Source organism: Saccopteryx leptura, chromosome 5, assembly GCF_036850995.1.
Source record: "Saccopteryx leptura isolate mSacLep1 chromosome 5, mSacLep1_pri_phased_curated, whole genome shotgun sequence".
NCBI lineage: Eukaryota > Metazoa > Chordata > Mammalia > Chiroptera > Emballonuridae > Saccopteryx > Saccopteryx leptura.
Genome location: NC_089507.1, coordinates 215,057,598 through 215,078,111, shown reverse-complemented (window position 1 = coordinate 215,078,111; position 20,514 = coordinate 215,057,598). Strand labels below are relative to the sequence as shown.

Here is a 20,514-nt window from a genome sequence, read left to right as displayed (position 1 = left end):
TTTGTTGTTCCACTTATTTATGCATTCATGGTTATTATATGTTCCCTAACCAGCTCTCAAACCTGCTGCCGCCCTGGCCGGTTGGCTCAGCGGTAGAGCGTCGGCCTAGCGTGCGGAGGACCCGGGTTCGATTCCCGGCCAGGGCACACAGGAGAAGCGCCCATTTGCTTCTCCACCCCTCCGCCGCACTTTCCTCTCTGTCTCTCCCTTCCCCTCCCGCAGCCAAGGCTCCATTGGAGCAAAGATGGCCCGGGCGCTGGGGATGGCTCTGTGGCCTCTGCCCCAGGCGCTAGAGTGGCTCTGGTCGCAATATGGCGACGCCCAGGATGGGCAGAGCATCGCCCCCTGGTGGGCAGAGCGTCGCCCCATGGTGGGCGTGCCTGGTGGATCCCGGTCGGGCGCATGCGGGAGTCTGTCTGACTGTCTCTCCCCGTTTCCAGCTTCAGAAAAATGAAAAAAAAAAAAAAAAAAAAAAAAAAAACCTGCTGCCTTGGCATAGTGGCACGATGCTAACCAACTGAGCTGCCGGCCCGGTCCATTTCATCTTATACTTCTTTTGAGAAGGGGGAGCTTCCTCTATGAAGAGAAATCCCAGCTTTTTAAGTGGGGGGATGTTGGGACTTTCTCATTTCTCCTCTGCAGTGGAGGTGGAGGTCGTGGTTACGGAGAGAGATTTTGCTCTGCATGATGGTTGAGCACAATGATTATGGTCTTTCTGTTTTGGCATACTTTGTTGTTTGTGTAGTTTTCATTTTGTTTTTAAGAAGTTTTTGTGACTGTCATTTAAACTCTCACAGGTATAAATTCAAAGCACAGGAACTTGATCCCAGAATTCTCGAAGGCGGGCCCATCTTGCCCAAGAAACCGCCTGTGAAGCCGCCCACGGAGCCGATTGGCTTTGACTTGGAAATTGAGAAAAGAATCCAACAACGTGAGTCAAAGAAGAAGTCAGAAGACGAACACTTTGAATTTCATTCCAGACCTTGCCCGACTAAGATCTTGGAAGATGTTGTGGTAAGAGTGGTTGAGTCCTGAATGCCAGCCAAATTGTCCTGCTCATGACCAAATATCCACTCACTTGTGCGTGTTCGAATAGATACTATGGTCAGGGCATTCTATTAGGACTTGTAGGTGATAAAGAGACATATCAGGGTTGGTTTTGCTCTCAGGAAACTTAAAATCCAATAGGGGAGACAACATATGTGTAAATAATATAAAAAATGAGACAGAAATGTCCTAAGAGAGATGACAGTTAAAAGTACTATGGGAATCCAAAGGCAATAATGACTTCTTCCAGAAAGAAGAATTAGGGAATGATTTTTGGAGGGTGAAGCATTTGACGTGATCTCGATCATGTGTGGTAGTAGTCGTCCTTGTCATCGTCATCATGTAGTCACTGTCCTAAAAGCTGTCACTGTCAGTAAGTGCCGGGCACTGCTCTGAGCCCTTCTGTACGTTAAGCCGTGGCCCCCCAGGTGGTTCACTCTGCCCCAGTCTGAGATGCGGCAGGTGAGCACAGAGAGGAGAAGGAGCATGTCCAGGCCCTCCGCTAGTGAAGGGGGGAGCCAGGAGAAGCGCTCAGCACGCTGGTTCCAGAGGGCATGACCCTAAATGCCGGCGTGCTGCCTCTCCGTTCTTCGTTCGGCGGTAGGGTGGGCGTGACATAAAAAATGCCTGAAGGTGGAAAACGGGGACAGCTTTGGAAACTGTCAGTGGTCAGTGAAGCTGGAGAAAAGTCTGTATACCAAGAGGGGCAACTGAAAACAAGATTTAAGAAGTGGGTTACTTTATTTTAACAGGGGAGAGGTGCCACAGTCTAAGAATAAGGAAAGGAGTCCAGAGCCCGCATCAGTGCAGAGATGGTTTTTAGATGTATTTCCAAGGCGATGAGGAAGCACCTCCTCCCCGGCTTGGAATGACTTAAGTTCCGGGACTGAGAACACTGTTTTCCTGCCCTGTAGTTGGCTTGCCTTCGGAGTCACCATGGTTTCAGGGTGCTTACCTTCCGTGATTCAGTTTTCTTAGCGCGAAGTCAGAAGCAATTTGAAGTGGTGTTTTCCAGGCTTTAGAAAGCATGGTAATGCTCAGAAATTCCCCTCTTCCCACCCCGTATCTTTCAGCTGAAAGCTTTCTTCATATGAGACCTCTTTTCTATTCATGCTGCACATTTACTAGAAGGTCAAACTCTGTTTCGCCAATCTTTAAGAAAGCTCTTTCCACCCAAGTGTCTAGTTTGTAAGAGCTCTACCACCTTTGTCGTCTCCTGTGGAGTGAGCAGTGTTCTGAGCACAAGAGAAATGCCGATTCATGTGCACCTTCAGCTGCGAGGGCCAGAGGGGCTTGCTCCCCGTTTTCCTGTCACCCTAGGAAACAGGGCCCGGGCAGGAAGGGCTTTCTCAGGGCTCCTGTCCTGGTCATTGGGCATCTTGCTCTCAGTAACATTTTCTCCCAAGCTCCTGGTTCTTCCCCTGCCATATCCTTGTATCTCGTGGACCAATATTGACTTTATATATTCTTAAGATGAACTCAATTTTAAAGTGATTTTAAAAGAAAGATTTAAATCATTATGTAAATGGAAAACCAGTACTTTTTGCCATGAATAGCTATAAGAATAGCAACTACTTACATAAAGCTTATTGTGTGCCATGTTTTATTCTAAACTCTTTATATATTAGCTTACTAAATTCTCATTATAACCCTATGTGGTAAAACACTATGGGCAGTATTATCAATCCATTTTATGGTTAAACAACTGTCCCAGACAACAAACTAGCCAGCGCGAGGGTACGGTGTGAGTCTAGATAAAATGGTGCCAGGGTCCGTGCTCTTGGAGCATGCTTGAATAAAATAGAAGGTTCTTGATAAATATATTCCTATTTAAACAAAACGTATATCACACCTAGTATTCCTTTTCATATCCCTAGTCATACCTGATGTCCACTTTTAGAAACACCGACTTAGGAAATTGGCTTGGCAGTTTGTCGCACTTTGGAAATAAATACTCAGGAGTGTTAAGTGGGGCAGGGTGACTGGAGTTCATTAGGAGTGAGGTGAGACCCAAGAGTCTGTTGCCCAGGCTGTGCCTTGAGGAGAATTCTGGATAAACAGATCAGCGAAGCACTAGGTTTAGTGAGTCCGCAGCTGGGTTGAAGCGCTCCCTGCAGAGACCACCTGCCAGATCCCGCTGGTTCTCAGAATACTCCGGGATCTTATTACGTAAACAGATTCCTGGGCCCCGCCCCTGCGGTGTGTGATTTGTCAGGTGCAGCATGGATTAGACAGCGCCCCGTGGGGAATTTAGTGTTGGACACACAGAGTAAGCAGTCATATTGCTTATGGTGATAACTATTTTGTGTGCTTACATTGTCCTGCGTGTTTTATGAAGATTATCTTATTTATTTCTCGCAACAAGTCTATTTTTATAAGGAAAAAGACACTAAGAGGTGTCTAGTTTGCAGAACCAGGATTTGAGCTGGCACCTTCTCGAGCACCAGCCTTCTGCCCTATAGTGTTATCGTTTATTTCAGCAAACAGTTTTTGAGTTTGACACTGTTTGCAGCTCTCCTAAATTTCCAGTGATTTCACTTCAACTCTTGGTTTCTAGAGAAGCAAAGCATCGGAGACATTAGATTCTCATCTACTGTCTTCATTTGTAAGAAAGGGAGGCCGTGGAAGGGGAATGTGACTTGCCCATGTTTGAAAGTTGGTGACTGAACTGAGATTCGGTCTCCTGACTTCTAGCCTTGGACGTCCATAGTAGCACAGGAGAGCCCGCCTCCCAGAGCCCAGGTGCTGCTTGTCTGCCTGCCCCGGTCGTCCCCACTCATGTCCTCTGGGCACTGAAGCCCGCTGTCCTGTGGCCTCACGGGGCTCTTGTACCCTCCCGCCTGTGGTAGGCAGGTGGCGAGGAGACTGCGGGCCGCAAGGTGGAGATGAGTAAGGCTCTCGGGGCAGAGGGTGGTGACGAAAATCTGAGCTTGGGGTGTGAAATGTGAACTTGGTGCCCACATCTAGGGGGAAAAGGGGCACCTCAGAAGTAGACATGAGTTGGTGAGGCAGTGAGTCATTTTAGCAGTGATATTTTAGGGATGACTTGGGGAGACCAGCACGCTTCCCCCTCCCCCTGCCCCCATCCTCCGGTCCTCCCTGAGATAACATTGCTTCAGTCATTTTCTAACTGCCTGGGACAGGCCTGAGAACTGTCCCTGGGGACTTGGGGGCATATCCTACCTTGGGGGACGTGGTTATCCCGCCATTATATACCTTAATTCCATATTCTGCTAGATTTCTTCAGAGCACCTGTGGAAATCAGGAAATGAGTGATCTGTTACTTTTCATCCTCTTTCCCCACTGGAATGTGAGTCCCCGAGAGCAGGGACCGCGGGTGTCTGTACTGTTCACTTCTGTGTCCCCAGAACCAGGACCACAGTGCAGGCGCTCCACTATTGGGTAACCTCTAAAACACGAAATCTTTTTTCTTTCTAAAAACCCCAGTTTTCTTTTCTGTATTTCTGACTGAGCCCCCAGCTGGCCTTGGCTGCAGGGGAGATGGGGTGTGGGCAGATTGTTGCTGCAAACTTGCTTTTCATAAGTCACCTTCCCCTCGCCTGCCGCGTTATAAGGAGGGCCCCACTGGTGAATCTCTCCGGTGGCTTCTCAGGACAGGTTCTCACTTTTCTTTTAAAGTGCTGGTCTCTGTGCTGGGTGGCTTGAGGACAGGAAAAGAGGCATTATTTTAGGACAAAATGAGTCCTCAAATATTTATTTCTAATATTTTGTTTAATGAAAAGAAAATGCCAAAAATGGAACGGCCGAAGGCTATCCAGTGTGCCTAGGGTTGGCCCAGTTGGACCAGAGCTGGGGGAGGGCAGTCTCGGGCTCCCCGCTCTGTGTTTTATCCCCGTCCTGGGAGTGCTCAGCAGGAGGCTGCTGTCCGCTCCGGGAGGTTGTAGGACAACAGGTTTTGTTGTTTTATGGTGAGTATTATTTGAAAACCCTATTTCATGGGCTTCGTCACTCAGATTGCAAATTCTGCCGTGATGGGTTTCACTGTGCCAGAGATTCTTACCTTATTCAGGAAGCATTTGGTAACTTTTACAGCAGATTGAGATTTCTCTTTATAGTGGTTGCTTTGTAGGGGTGTGAATTTTTTCCAATGATTGATATTGTGCAGAGCCTTTTGGAAAAGCCACTTGTCTTAGGTCTTGTGGCACAGTCTTTTGGATCTCTTCAGTGATGGCAAATCTTCATATTTCAAAGGTTAATTTGCTCTTAGAAGCTAGTCTAAAGTCATTTGGAACTAAAACTTCAGAGCAGTCCAAGATAATAGGTCTGGAAATAGTTTTATTTAGTAAAAAAGATTGAGTGACTACCTTGCATGGCCCCAAAATTGGCTTTGAAAGCCACTCCAGGAAAGACATACCACACATGTTTTGAGCAGTTGCAGCATTGTTGGGATTAAGGAGAAGTCTCCCAACATGTAAATGAGAGTCTAAGAGTTTTAGAGTCCAAAGTATAAATTCTGTTATTCTTAGTATACCTGTTCAACAAACATGTACTGAATGTTTTGCTTTATACTTGGCAGGGTCTTGTTAGGTGCTAGGAATTGATGGAATACCAGTCCCCACTCTCAAAGCACTTATAGACCAACGTGAGGAGATGAACATCTAAATGAACAAGTGCAATGAGGTTTCGTATGTGCTGTGGTAGACTATCGCAGGGGAGAACGGGTTAGTTCCGTAGGTTCTGGGAGTAGGGAGATCTGTTAAAGGGCTTTGTAAGGAGGAGATGCTTCGGCGGAGGCTTGAAAGGGGTTAAGTACTTCTGGGCGGCTGAGAGAGCGAGCACAGGCAAGGTATTGAGTCGAAACCCAGTGTTCCACTTGGCGGCTGCCGGTGGGTCATTGTGGCTGGAGGGTCATGAGTAAGGAGGGTGAGCGAGAGGCCGGTACCATATTATGAAGTGCCTTGCGCTTCCTGCGCTGGCAGTTGTTACATTGTTGTAGGTAGGCGGTAGGAGCCACTACAGAATTTTAAGGGAGGAAGTAACATTATCAGATGTTTTAGAAAAATAATTTTGTGCCTGTGCAGGGGATGGACTGGCGGGATGAGGTGAGAAGCTGAAAAGCCTGTTAGAAGGCAGGGGAGTGGTGTAGGCTGTTGACAGCGTGGCTGGGGGTGTGGCCGTGAAGAGAGGAAGCAGAGGAGAGAGCGGGGCAGCATCAGCATGTGAGCGGAGGGTGATTTTACAACGATCTGGCTACACACTTCATTCAAAACTGCCCAAGAGATGACATTTTATCATTAGCATTAATTGACAGGTTCATGGTAGAGTATAAATGCTGTGGGAATCAGAAAATGCATATGGGAGGCACATCTTTTTATTTTGTTTTTGAGGGGTTGGGGTATAGAAATGAAGAAAAACAACACAATATTCATTTGTTTTCTGTGGTGGCGAGTGTTTGTCATAAATACCAAAATAGATTTTTGATGACTTCTATTTTTACTGAATACACAACTCAGACGTGTCCCCGCCACCTGCCATTCTCCTGCCCGGACAATCTGCCTTGGGCGTGCCTGTGCAGGTCTGACAGGTCTTTGTCTGAGCTGGTGAGTCATCACACACTGAAATGCTAGCCTTTGTGTGGATCCCTGGTATGTGAGCTTCCCTTTAAGGAAGGAATTTTATCTTAATTAGTGGAGATTGTTCTGGGATGTCTAAACGAGCTGCTTACTCCTTCCAGGGTGTTCCTGAAAAGAAAGAACTTCCGATCACTGTCCCCAAGTCACCGGCCTTTATATTAAAGAACAGAACCCGAATGCCTGCCAACGATGAGGTGATTCCTGGGGAGGGGGCCCCTCCTTCTGCATAATCAATCCAAGCAGAACTCTTCCTTACAACGGGTGGAACCCTAAGGCGATCACTGTTACCCCAGAGTTGTCTTCAGCAGGGGCATAACGTCTGCTCATCACCTTTGCTCCCCTGCATGCAAAGTAGTTGGTAAGGGTGTGACTCTTCTGGCTTGCAGCGGTGACCGTTTGCAGCCTATTGGAGCTGTCCATTTGTATGACATTGAAGATCAGCCTGTCGTTGTAACATGGGTCAAAAGCAGCCGATCTTTGTTCTCTTTTTTGCCTGACCAGTTGTCACCATTCACTGAGAGGCTTTTAAAATTTCCACCAGGCAGTTAGGTTTGCCCTGTCCTGTCCCCACGAACCTGAGGGCTGCAGACATGACCGTGTGGTGACGGTTCGTGAAGCTGGAATCCGGGAACTGTCATTGGTCAGGCCGGCTTCTTGTTACAGCTCCATTTTACCGATAAATACCCCGAGCGAGAGTAATGTTATAGCCGATCTCAAGCATAAGCCTTTTTATAGGTTCATTTGGAACTAAAATACACAGCAATCTTTTTTTTTAAATTGAATTTACTGGGGTGATAGTGGTTATAAAATTATACAGGTTTCAGGTGCACATTTCTACAACATGTCACTTGTACACATATTGTATGTTCACCTCCCCAAGTCACGTCTCCACCACTTATCCCTCATCCCCTGTGCCCTCCTCCCCTCCCTCTGTCCCCCAGACCCCCTCTCTCCTGTCCCCCAGCATTTACCACACTGTTTTCCATGTCCATGAGTGCCCCCCTTTGGCTCAGTCTCTCATACACAGTAATCTTATGCTGCCGGCTTGCACCCGAACACCTCGCTGGGTCCTGTTGTGGTTGGGCTCCCGTGAACTCCCAGTCCCGTGTGTCAGTGGCGTCTGGGTAGAGAGTGGGTCGAGGAAGCCGGGGTGTGTGCTTGCTTGTCTCCTCTCTCCTGGTCTTCATTCTCTTCACGCTGGGTGGTCTTGCTGAGTTTCTATAACCTTCCTGTGAAAGCCGTAGACCCTTTAGGAGTGATCGTGCTGGTCCTTTATCAACCCTCCCATGGTGGTCTCACCCTGTGATTGGTAGGTGCCTTCCGTACTCAGGAGACAAAGAGCGAGGAGGCTGAGGGAGGACGTGCTTAGTTAATGACTTCTCTCACAGACTGTCTTCTCACTCCACGTCCTGTGGAGGTGCGAGTGAGCGGCCTTGTTCCTGAACTGCAACTTTTCTCGTAGGAAGTGGAGTCGGCAGTGTTCAGGGCTCAGCCCGTGCCACATTTTGGGGTGCCTTTTAAGCCCTTCATCCCAGAGGCAAAAACGGTGGAAATATGCCCTTTCTCTTTTGATTCTCGAGACAAAGAACACCAGTTACAGAAGGAGAAGAAATTGAAAGAACTGCAGAAAGTAGAGGTAGGTGTTTCCCTCAAAGATAATCTGTTACGCTGCTGTGTGTAACTGAAATCACTGACTTCCTCTGACCCCTTCACGGAACTTGATGACACATGCACGGGCAGGTCATGTTAACAGCCTTTCTGGCCCGAGGAGGGTAAGTGACTTGCCCGAGCTGATGTTGCCATTGCTGGTAGTGTTGGGGGAAAAGCCCAAGTTTCCTTTGAAGCCCCTCGTTACACTGTGCTGCTTTGCAAACAGGCCTTTCCTATTTAGCTTTAGATTCATCCCAATAGTCTGGTGCAGCTGTTGCTTTCTGACTAGGAAGGCCTTATCTTAAATATTATGTTTTCTATCAGGTGCCCAAGTTCAAGGCACTTCCTTTGCCTCAGTTTGACACCGTCAACCTGCCAGAGAAGAAGGTGAAGAATGCCACCCAGACTGAGCCGTTCTGCCTGCAGACCGACAGGAGAGGCGCCATGAAGGCCCAGAGCTGGAAGCACCAGGTAAGGGCCGGCCGGGCGGCTCGCCGGGTGGGGCCTGTTGGTTTGTAAGACTGGGCAAGCTCACGACAATCATCTGGGAACCAGCATACAGGATTATTTCAGAGTCTCCCATCTAAATCAGGTCAGCGGGCCTGACCGGGTGGTGGCGCAGTAGTTAGAGCGTCAGACTGGGATGCGGAAGACCCATGTTTGAGACCCTGAGGTTGCCAGTTTGAGCGTGGGCTCATCTGTCTTGAGCAAAAAGCTCGCCAGCTTGGACCCAAGATTGCTGGCTCGAGCAAGGGGTTATTCGGTCTGCTGAAGGCCCACGGTCAAGGCACATATGAGAAAGCAATCAATGAACAACTAAGGTGTCGCAGTGCGCAACGAAAAACTAATGATTGATGCTTCTCATCTCTCCGTTCCTGTCTGTCTGTCCCTGTCTATCCCTCACTCTGACTCTCTCTCTGTCTCTGTAATAAATCAGGTCAGCGGGCCTGGCCTGTGGTGGTGTAGTGGATAGAGCGTTGACCTGGAATGCTGAGGTCGCTGGTTCAAAACCCTGGGCTTGTCTGGTCAGGGCACGTACGACATGCAAGCAATGAACAACTAAAGTGAAGCAACTATGAGTTAATACTCGCTTTCCATCTTTCTAAAATCAGTAAATAAAATCTTTAAGAAAAATGTTTTTAAATTGGATCAGCATACTTTTCTATAAAAAATCAGATAGTCAGTACAGAGGTGAGCACAGGTAGGTTAATAATAAATAACTAATGATACAAGAATGAACTGTCTTGTGTACTCACAGCTATACGTCTGCTTTACCCACCCGAGTGTTAAGTGTGTTAGGCTACCTGCGGTTTCTGTCATAGTGTGTGCGTGTGAACTCTTTAAACCTGTGAAAGCCATTCTTAGCTCAAGGGCTGTGCAAAAAGAGGTTGTGAGCGGGCTGGAAGTTGTTGGTCCCTGCTTAGGTGCTCGTCTGGGGACTGACCGGCTTTCTTTGCGTCCGGAGTTTCCTTAAGGTCTCATCTGTTAGCCTTGTCCATTAAATACGTACCATGTCTGTCGGTGCTTTGATGAGAACAGGATGAGGGGGGAGGTCTCAGGGTGCTGTGCCCTTTGTCATCACAGTGCCCCATTTGCTCTTCCTAGAGGAGAGAGGACTAGCAGTTAAAAACAATTGATTGGCCTGACCTGTGGTGGCGCAGTGGATAAAGCGTCAACCTGGAAACACTGAGGTTGCCGGTTCAAAACCCTGGCTTGCCTGGTCAAGGCACATATGGGAGTTGATGCTTCCTGCTCCTCCCCCTTCTCTCTCTCTCTCTCTTTCTCTCTCTCTCTCTCTCTCTCTCTCTCTGTATCTCCCCCCCCCCTCTCTAAAATGAATAAAAAAAAAACGATTGGTTGGTTGTTGGCTGGTTTAATTGAAATCTAATTCTTCCCTACCTGGGAAAAAAAGTTTTTCCTGAATCCCTGAGTTTGTCAGTATTTTTATATTGCCACCTATCTTGGACTCTGGCCAAAAGGAGCTCTGTGGGAAGTCACCACTCGAAGCCCGAGAAATGTGATGGCTGGCATGGCTGAGGGGAGGCCCCTCATTGGTGGTGTTTTCTAGGAAAATTAAGACGGTTGGAAGTGCTAGCGAATCTCTCTCCAGAACCGTGACACAAAATGTCGTGATATACACAAAAGTAGAATAGTATAATGACTTTCATGGACCTGTACCTGGTTCTATAGTGATCAAAACATAGAAAATCCTGTTTCTATTCTCTACACTGGATACTTCCATCTACTCAGGGTTGCTTTGAAGCGTATCCTGGGTGTAATCTCGTTTCATCCAAAAATACTTCTGGCCTGACCTGTGGTGGCGCAGTGGATAAAGCGTCGACCTGGAAATGCTGAGGTCGCCAGTTCGAAACCCTGGGCTTGCCTGGTCAAGGCACATATGGGAGTTGATGCTTCCAGCTCCTCCCCCCCCCCCTTCTCTCTCTGTCTCTCCTCCTCCCCTCTAAAATGAATTAAAAAAAAAATACTTCTGTATGTATCTTTAGAACACAAGTACTACAAAAAAACAGCCACAGTACTATCATTGTAGCAAAAACTTTCTAACAGCCATCCCATAATGGTGACAGTCAACATTTATACATCACCAAATCTCTCATCATTTTATTTTTAAAGATTTTATTTATTGATTTAATGGGAGGGAGAGAGCAAGAAGTATATATTAATATAATGCCTAGGGGAATGTTAAGACCTTAAAATTATAGTTGACCCTTGAATAGCATGGATTTTGAACTGCACGGGTCCACTTAGGCAAAGATATTTCAGTAAATACAGTAAAAGTATTTTCTCTTCCTTGTTTCTTAATAACATTTTGTTTTTTTTAGCTTACTTTACTGTAAGAATACAGTGTGTATATGTATATATATAGATGACATACTAAATATGTGTTAAATGACTATATTATCAGTAAATTTTCTTGCCAACAGTAGACTATTTGTAGGTAAGTTTGGGAGGAGTCAAAAGTTATACGAAGGTTTTTAACTGTGTGATGTCTGGTGCCCCTAATCCCTGTTTTTCAGGGCTCAGCTCTGTCTTAAAGGTGCTTTCTATTCTCTGGGTTTCGATGTTGTAGGTCTGACTTACTCCCTGTGAGGGGGGTTTAACTTGGGCTTAGATGAAGTCATCTGCTGTCTTTTTTTTTTAATTTGTTCATTTTAGAGAGGAGAGGGAGAGACAGAGAGAGAGAGAGCGAGAGCGGGAGAGAGGAGAGACAGAGAGAGAGAAGGGGGGAGGAGCTGGAAGCATCAACTCCCATATGTGCCTTGACCAGGCAAGCCCAGGGTTTCGAACCGGCACCCTCAGCATTTCCAGGTCGACGCTTTATCCACTGCGCCACCACAGGTCAGGCTCATCCACTGTCTTTATTGGTGCAGGAGTTAGAAACGCTAGAGCTTGTGTTATGGAGGTGGTGGTCAGGGCACGTTGTCTAACAGACTTTCTTTCTCATAGCTGGAGGAGGAGCTGAAACAGCAGAAAGAAGCGGCTTGCTTCAAGGCTCGTGCAAACACCGTTATATTCCAGGAGCCCTTTGTTCCCAAGAAAGACAAGAAATCCATGACTGGTAGTATGACATGCAGTTTGGGGGTTTGGGCAACACCGTCAGACTCCCGGTGGGATGCTCAGGACTCAGCTCTGTCAGCAGGGGCACCTGCCTGGAGAGGGTCTAGTTTTCCTCCTCCCAGCCCCAGCCCTTTGCCTTTCGTTTTTTGGGTTTTTTTTTTCCTTTTTTTTGTTTGTATTTTTCGAAGTGAGAAGTGGGGAGGCAGAGAAAGACTCCCGCATGCACCCAACCGGGATCCACCCGGCATGCCCACCATGGGGTGATGCTCTGTTGCTGCTGGAGCCATTCTAGCACCTGAGGCGGAGGCCATGGAGCTGTCCCCAGCACCGGGGCCAACTTTGCTCCAGTGGAGCCTTGGCTGCGGGAGGGGAAGAAAGAGACAGAGAGGAAGGAGAGGGGGAGGGGTGGAGAAGCAGATGGGCGCCTCTCCTGTGTGCCCTGGTCGGGAATCAAACCCGGGACTTCCACACACCAGGCCCACGCTCTACCGCTGAGCCAACTGGCCAGGGCCACCTTTTGCCTTTCTTAAACCCAGCAGCTCTTTTGAGTTGCAGAATCTGTTGGGGCCAGATTCACAGAGCAGGAGCCTGGGCAGAGGCAGCTGGCATTTTGGTAGCAGTTGTAGGCTCTGCCCACCTAAAGAGTAAGCAGTGAGTGAGGGAGGGAGAGCCAGGACCTCCTTCTGGACTTCACCCTGAAGCGAGCCTTAGATACAAAACGTGTGCTTCTGTAAGCACTGGTCGGGGTGTCAGAAAATGGGATTTTTGTCCTACATCTCTCTGTCTCAAAGTCACTGTGGTTTTGAGCAAGTTACTTCTCCTGTGTGCATCTTGCTTTTCTCCTGAGCTGTTGATTTGATTTCTGGATCCCCTCCAACTCTTAACATCCTAAGACTGTCCGCGGTGTGCCTGCCTGCCTTCTCTCGCTGGGCCCCCACCGTGCTCCTCCCGCTGCCCGCCTGCGCGAGCCTGCCGGGCCTGTGGGGCTAGGTCAGGGCAAACCTGCTGTGTACCAACGTTGTCTCTGTTTCTGTGCTCAGGGGGCCTTTCTGGTTCTCTAGTCCAGGAACCGTTCCAGCTGGCCACAGAGAAGAGGGCCAAGGAGCGGCAGGAGCTGGAGCGGAAGATGGCCGAGGCGGAGGCGCAGCGGGCGCAGCAGCTGGAGGAGGCGCGGCAGCAGGAGGAGGAGAGGCAGAGGAGAGAGCTGGCCCGGCTGCGGAAGGAGCTGGTAACGGCTGGCGGCGGCATCTGTCTTATCTGTGCCCGCTGCATTGCGGGCGTGACCTCTCTGTCTTACCCGTTCCCCGGGGCGGCGGGGGCTCCCACAACCTGCGGCGTCTCTGTCTTACCTGTGCCTTGTCTTGCTCCAGAAAGACTCTAAGGTGGCTGCAAGGACGCAGAAAGATAGTGAGGGCAGAAATCACACAAATCAGGGGTGGTGACAGAGTCGAGCTGTGACCGAGGCTTGGAATGTGTACATCGTGATCCCTGAAGCTGCTGAGTTTGGGTTGTATTTTTGGCCCTTCTTAGGAACCCACCCGTCAGTTACAAAACTCACAGTGTTCATGAGTTAAAGACAAGCTAGGTCTTTAAAAATGTACTTATCCTCAGTATGGAGTTCAGACAGAATTTCTCCCACAGGCCTTCCTAAGGAGGACATGGAATGGCATGACTGCGCAGGGATGCATTATTTAACTTATTTTTATTATTTCCTCAAGGCTTAAGAAAACTGATGTATTTTATTATTAGACAAGAATACATAATTAGGGAGGGACATGAGAATTGGGCAGTAACCATGTGTTCATTTTCCTCTGAATACTTAGATTCCTTGGAGTTGGATTACATAGCGTTCACATAACCCCTTGCTCTGACACTAACATGATTTAAATATTGTCCAAAAAGAAAGCTTAGTTTGCATGAAGGATCCTTTCACTGGGAGGACAGCAAGCCACATAACTGCACCAGGGAGGAAGAAGACAGTTTCTGATGGAACCTCGTATGATAGATAAAAGAAGGAATACAGAAACACACAGTTGTTGGGGTTTTGTCTGACAGAGCCGAGCCGGCAGCTGCCGCGCGGCCAGCAGGGCGACGGTGGTGACAGGAGGCCCTGAGACAAACCATCGGGTTGGCGCCCCACAGAGCGAGCTACCGTCTTCCGATTGAACGGAAAGCAGCACAGTCCCCACCCCAGATAAATGCCCAGGGCCAACCTGTTTTCCACCCTCAGGTCTTTGATTTTCCTCCAGTACTTGGTACCTGCTTCTTGTGCTTGTCCCCCTCATGGGGCCTTGGTTACAGTGAGTCTCGTGCAGGCTGAGGGCATAGTTCTGTCGATGCTCGTTAGCTCTGTTAGTTTGGCCTAATGTAGGATTGACTTTAGACTGCTCAGAAGGATGGATGGGACCAGGCCTTCTCCTAGCATACCCTCTTAGTTATTGGGGTTTTTTCTTTGTAGTTTTTTTTTTTTCCTGTCTGTGTTTTTGGGGAATATCAACACTCAGTGAGCTTGAGATTGTATTCTAGCTAGTTCTTAACATGGATTTCTTCTCTGCTGAAATTGAGTATAGCCTCTCACACTCTAGTAACAATCTCTCAAACTGGAGATAGGTCTGACATTCTTTAGTGTAAGCTGTACATTTTTAGCGAGGGACAGGAAAGGAGAGATGACAAGTACCAACTCGTAGTTGCTTCACTTTAGCTGTTCGTTGATTGCTTCTCACACGTGCCTTGGCCCGGGCTGGGGCTCCACCCGAGCCAGGGATCCCTTGCTCAATCCAGTGACCTTGGGGCTTAAACCAGTGACCATGGGGTAATGTTGATGATCCCACGCTCAAGCTGGTAACCTTGGGGTTTTGATCTGGAACTTCAATGTCCCAGGTCGACTCTCTGTCCACTGCCACCATCGGTCAGGCTACAAACATTTTCTCAAGGAGAAAAGAACACAGCTATAAGTGTGCTTTTCTAACCTCTTCATCAGCGGTAACTTGATTTTCCTTCCTTTGCAGGTGCACAAGGCAAACCCAGTACGCAAGTACCAGGGCTTGGAGATCAAGTCCAGTGACCAGCCCCTGACCGTGCCTGTGTCCCCCAAGTTCTCCACGCGGTTCCACTGCTGAGCGCGGTGTGCTGCGTCGGCTCCCGGGGACCGGGGCTGCTCTTCCCGTCAGACCCGGAGCCTGCCTTGGTCACGGGGCGCGGAGAGAGCCCCTTCTTCAGACTTGGACCTTCCCGTGCCCAGCAGGGCGTACCTGGCCCTGGGGGACTGACTTTGTTGAGAATTGTACTGCGTTGTGAGGCTGATCGTAAGGCTCAGCTCAAGGCTCTCGACCAGACTCCATGTGCTTATTTCCTGTGAACCGTCAGTTGACCTTTAAAATGTGTTTTAACTTGGACTAGAATTTGAAGTCTTTATGTCAGTACAATGAAATTTGTATTATCCCTTCCCTCACTCCCCCTTTTTTTTTGTCTATTTTAAGTCAGAAAATAAAGACAGTTAAATACTGAGAGGATTTAAGTCACAGCTTCAATGAGGAACAGTCAGCGTATCAGTCTTTCCTCTTCTCTGCACGAGATGAATTTAGAACTAAGGACCCCTTTGCTCTGGGGGGGGGCTCGTTCACTGCCCGAGGAAGAGCCCCATGCGGACAGGGGGGCCCCCAGCAGCCGTCGGCACGCTTTGGGTAGGAGACTGTGCTCGAGGCACACACTTCCCTTCTCGGCTGGTAACAGCGGGCAAAGCCGCCGCCGCTTTCAATCCGCCTGTAACCAGGACTGGACTGTTTGTCTCCCCTCCCTGTTTCTGTTGTTTGATGTTTTAGAATGTATCGAGCCCCTCCGGAGGTCACATCTTACTGGGGCGATGAGTACTTTGAGAGGAGGGTCCAGGAGCTTTTGAAAGCACAGGCTCTGTTTCTGGAGGGAAATGCTTTGTAACTTTCTTCTGTCTGGTATCAGACTGTCCTGCATCTGCCGACTCCCCCACCCTGACCACTGGCCGGTGCTGTGCCTCCGCCCACACTGCCGTCTCCCGCAGCGACTTTTCTCCTCCGGTCGGCTGTCCTCGGAAGACTCAGCTCAGCAGTCTTCATGACTCCTCTCTCGGCCGTCTGTGCCTCCCGGTTGTCTCTTGCGTTTACCTCCAGTACAACAAGCATGCCACTGAGCTATCTGTACTTGTTAACAGACTAGAAGAGACAGGTGTCTAAAATGACCTCGGTCACCTCGGTATTTCTTGTAGCTGGCACAGAATTGCCTAGGTCCGTGTTAAATAGTGTTATTTTCTTTTTTTTGTATTTTTCTGAAGTTGGAAACGGGGAGGCAGTCAGACAGACTCCCGCATGTGTCCGACCGGGATCCACCCCACATGCCCGCCAGAGGGCAATGCTCCGCCCACCTGGGGCCTCGCTCTGCCACGACTAGAGCCATTCTAGCGCCTGAGGCAGAGGCCACAGAGCCATCCTCAGCGCCCAGGCCAACTTTGCTCCAATGGAGCCTTGGCTGCGGGAGGGGAAGAAAAAGAGAGGAAGGAGAGGGGGAGGGGTAGAGAAGCAGATGGGCGCTTCTCCTGTGTTCTCTGGCCGGAAATCGAACCCGGGACTCCTGCACGCCAGGCCGACGCTCTACCACTGAGCCAACCGTCCAGGGCAATAGTGTTATTTTCTTTTTGACTTGACATTATTTATGAACTGCTCTCTTCCAGGCCTGGTCTGCCCGGGCCAGTCCCAGCACCATGGGTGACAGTGACCCTGTTGTCTAGTCCTTCCATTCACTCCTTCAGTGAGCATCATGTGCAGCTGCTGCAGATGCAGCCGGGTAGGACCCCATGGACCGGTGTGAAACAGTTCCTTCATTCACTTCTCGGACAGAGGTGGAATACAGTCCAGCACCGCTCATGGAGTTCTCTCAACAAATGCTAATTTGGAGCCAACTCTCTGTCACTGGGCAGTGATTGCTGGGGACAAAGCAGTAAACAGAAATGGAAGACCCTATCTTCGGGGAGCTTGCTCTTTATAAGGGGGAGACAGCGAGTCCCTGTCCTGTCTGGTGCTCATGTTTCCCTGGCTGACAGCTGTGGGGAGAGCGGACGGGGTAGGGAGACCTGGGCCATGCGAGATGTGGAATAGGAAGGCGGAGGCGGCTCTTGCCATTGTCTCGGGGCGGCTGAGAGTGGCCTGGGCTGGCATTATAGCAGTGGAGGGTAAGCCGTGGCTGGATCCTGGATGTGTTTGGAGGGTGAGCCGTGGCTGGATCCTGGATGTGTTCGGAGGGTGAGCCGTGGCTGGAATCTGGATGTGTTAGGAGGGTGAGCCGTGGCTGGATCCTGGATGTGTTCGGAGGGTGAGCCGTGGCTGGATCCTGGATGTGTTCGGAGGGTGAGCCGTGGCTGGATCCTGGGTGTGTTAGGAGGGTGGCTGGATCCTGGATGTGTTCGGAGGGTGAGCTGTGGCTGGATCCTGGGTGTGTTAGGAGGGTGAGCCGTGGCTGGATCCTGGATGTGTTTGGAGGGTGAGCCGTGGCTGGATCCTGGATGTGTTTGGAGGGTGAGCCGTGGCTGGATCCTGGATGTGTTCGGAGGGTGAGCCGTGGCTGGAATCTGGATGTGTTAGGAGGGTGAGCCGTGGCTGGATCCTGGATGTGTTAGGAGGGTGAGCCCTGGCTGGATCCTGGATGTGTTCGGAGGGTGAGCCGTGGCTGGATCCTGGGTGTGTTAGGAGGGTGGCTGGATCCTGGATGTGTTCGGAGGGTGAGCTGTGGCTGGATCCTGGGTGTGTTAGGAGGGTGAGCCGTGGCTGGATCCTGGATGTGTTTGGAGGGTGAGCTGTGGCTGGATCCTGGATGTGTTCGGAGGGTGAGCTGTGGCTGGATCCTGGATGTGTTCGGAGGGTGAGCCGTGGCTGGATCCTGGATGTGTTTGGAGGGTGAGCCGTGGCTGGATCCTGGATGTGTTAGGAGGGTGGCTGGATCCTGGATGTGTTCGGAGGGTGAGCTGTGGCTGGATCCTGGATGTGTTCGGAGGGTGAGCCGTGGCTGGATCCTGGATGTGTTTGGAGGGTGAGCCGTGGCTGGATCCTGGATGTGTTAGGAGGGTGGCTGGATCCTGGATGTGTTTGGAGGGTGAGCCGGGGCTGGATCCTGGATGTGTTAGGAGGGTGAGCCGTGGCTGGATCCTGGATGTGTTCGGAGGGTGAGCCATGGCTGGATCCTGGATGTGTTTGGAGGGTGAGCCGTGGCTGGATCCTGGATGTGTTAGGAGGGTGAGCCGTGGCTGGATCCTGGATGTGTTCGGAGGGTGAGCCGTGGCTGGATCCTGGATGTGTTCGGAGGGTGAGCCGTGGCTGGATCCTGGATGTGTTCGGAGGGTGAGCCGGGGCTGGATCCTGGATGTGTTTGGAGGGTGATCCGTAGCTTGAATCTGGATGTGTTCGGAAGGTGAGCTGGGGCTGGATCCTGGATGTGTTCGGAAGGTGAGCTGTGGCTGGATCCTGGATGTGTTAGGAGAGTGAGCCGTGGCTGGATCCTGGATGTGTTTGGAGGCTGTAACTGGCAAGACTTGCTAACAGATGGGAGAGGAGAGAGAGAAGGAGGAAGTGAAGAAGAGGAGGGCACCCAGGCATCCGTCCCGAACGGAGACAGCTGTCTGTCCCTTCTGTCTTTTGTCCTCTGAGAAACCCAGTTCTACCCCCGTCCTGGTCTCTCTTGTGGATTCCCGGAGCAGGTTGGGGGGTTCATTTATTTGTCCTGCTGGCCCTTGCTTGCTTTAGTCTTTCACTCTGTTCATCTCTTGGTCCCCTCTGTTGTGTCCCAGGCTTTCCCCTCTCACAGGTCACTATCATGCATCCATTTCCATCTGGGAGCTTTATTTTTTTCACCATCCATTATTTGGTTTGGGTCGTCTCGGGTGGGAGAATGAATCTGGCCCTTGGATTGAGGGTTTAGAACGAGCATCGTGAAGGATGACTGGTCCATGGGACGCTTTGTCCCATCGGCTTCTCTGGATTTCCTCCTGCGGACCCCCGCGTCAGTGTGGGGGCGTGTGACGGTCTTTCAGGGGCGACAAAACGGGGTTGCCTTTACTTCAGAGCAAGTCGCTGGAAATGGAGACGCAGACACCCACGGCCTCTTGCTTCCCAGAATTCCTCAGTTCTCCAGGGGTCCCTCTGTGTCTGCCCAGTGCCTTCTGTCCAGCCTTGTGTCCTCTCTGGGCTGCCTCACAGACCGTCTGTTTTTCTAGTACCTCCCCCCCCACCCCATTGCCCCCAGAAGTCAGACTCTCACTTGGATTTGACAGAGGAATCAGGTTCCTTGTCCCTCCAGGCTGCGTCCCAGAAGGAGCCTCTCAACACACGGGGGTCACTCGGCAGTATCTCCAAGCAAAGAACCTGAGCTCCCAGAAGCCTGTCCCACTGCCCGGCAGCTTGGCCGAGTCCGGAATTCCCGCAGTTTCCGGGGAAGGACTCCTGGTGTTCCATTCCTGGTGTTGCTTTGACTGGGTTGTGGCTTCCCACCGCTCCTCAGCCTGTGCCGATGACACACTCGGAAGGTGACCGTCCACCCTTACTTACTTCAGTGGGTCGCTTGGTTCTCATGGGGTTGCCGTGTTGCCGTCTCAAGCGCTGTTTTGTTTGAAGCGGTTCTCTTCCGTGGAATGTGTCCCTGGAAAGCGGACTGAGGGGTGTGGACTGGGGTGGACGGGCTGCGGCCGTGCCGTACGTTCGTTCGTTCGTTCGCTCGCAGAGCTGAGCCCTGCACACGTGCGTACTGACACCGGGAAGGTGAGATTGGGCCGTGCGAGTCGGCGGGAGCGAGCGCCGAGGATGGTTCCTGTGGGAAGAGACCTTGCGGTTCTTAAAGACGTTTTTCCTTTCGTTTTATTTCTTTAAGTAAAAACTTCAAAAGTAATACTGCCTTTGGGAAACAAAACAATGCTAATTACATAGAACAAAACACAAACATTTCCCCCGAGTCCCGTTCCCCAGAAGTAACCAGTAGTACTTCATGGTTATGTGTTCTTCCAGTTTTTTTGTTTTGTTTTGTTTTAGAGAGAGTCAGAGAGAGGGATAGACAGGGACAGACAGACAGGAACGGAGAGAGATGAGAAGCATCAATCATCAGTTTCTCGTTGCAACGCCTTAGTTGTTCATTGATTGCTTTCTCATATGTGCCTTGACCGCAGGCCTTCAGCAGACTGAGTAACCCCTTGCTCCAGCCAGCGACCTTGGGTCCATGCTGGTAAGCCTTGCTCAAACCAGATGAGCCCACACTCAAGCTGGTGACCTCGGGGTCTTGAACCTGGGTCCTCTGCATCCAAGTTTAACGCTCTATCCCAGGGGTCGGGAACCTTTTTGGCTGAGAGAGCCATGAACACCACATATTTTAAAATGTAATTCCATGAGAGCCATACAATATGTTTAACACTAAATACTAGTAAATGTGTGCATTTTACATAAGACCAACACTTTTAAAGTACAATAAGTGTCTGAATTCTTTTTTTTTTTTGAATATATGTACCCTGATTTATTGATGTCACCCCATTAACATTAATAAAAATTTATCTATAAAAAAAAATTCTTTTTTTTTTTTTGTATTTTTCTGAAGCCGGAAACGGGGAGAGACAGTCAGACAGACTCCCGCATGCGCCCGACCG

At 49.9% G+C, this 20,514-nt stretch overlaps 1 protein-coding gene across 7 annotated transcripts in view; it reads left to right on the top strand.

The window, feature by feature from the left end:
• Nucleotides 1-17,138, top strand: part of TPX2 (TPX2 microtubule nucleation factor) — a 45,315-nt gene extending 28,177 nt beyond the window's left edge. For 5 of the 7 annotated variants that reach the window (XM_066384106.1, XM_066384108.1, XM_066384107.1 and 2 more), the window contains exons 11-17: nt 798-1,014; nt 6,743-6,835; nt 8,104-8,277; nt 8,616-8,762; nt 11,757-11,868; nt 12,908-13,095; nt 14,876-17,137. In XM_066384106.1, coding sequence (XP_066240203.1) covers nt 798-1,014; nt 6,743-6,835; nt 8,104-8,277; nt 8,616-8,762; nt 11,757-11,868; nt 12,908-13,095; nt 14,876-14,986 — 1,042 coding nt within the window. In that variant the 3' untranslated portion in view covers nt 14,987-17,137. Of the gene's footprint in view, nt 1-797; nt 1,015-6,742; nt 6,836-8,103; nt 8,278-8,615; nt 8,763-11,756; nt 11,869-12,907; nt 13,096-14,875 lie in introns of all 7 variants that reach the window. The other 2 variants (XM_066384111.1, XM_066384113.1) reach the window with 2 other exon arrangements.
• The last annotated feature ends 3,376 nt before the right edge of the window (nt 17,139-20,514 follow it).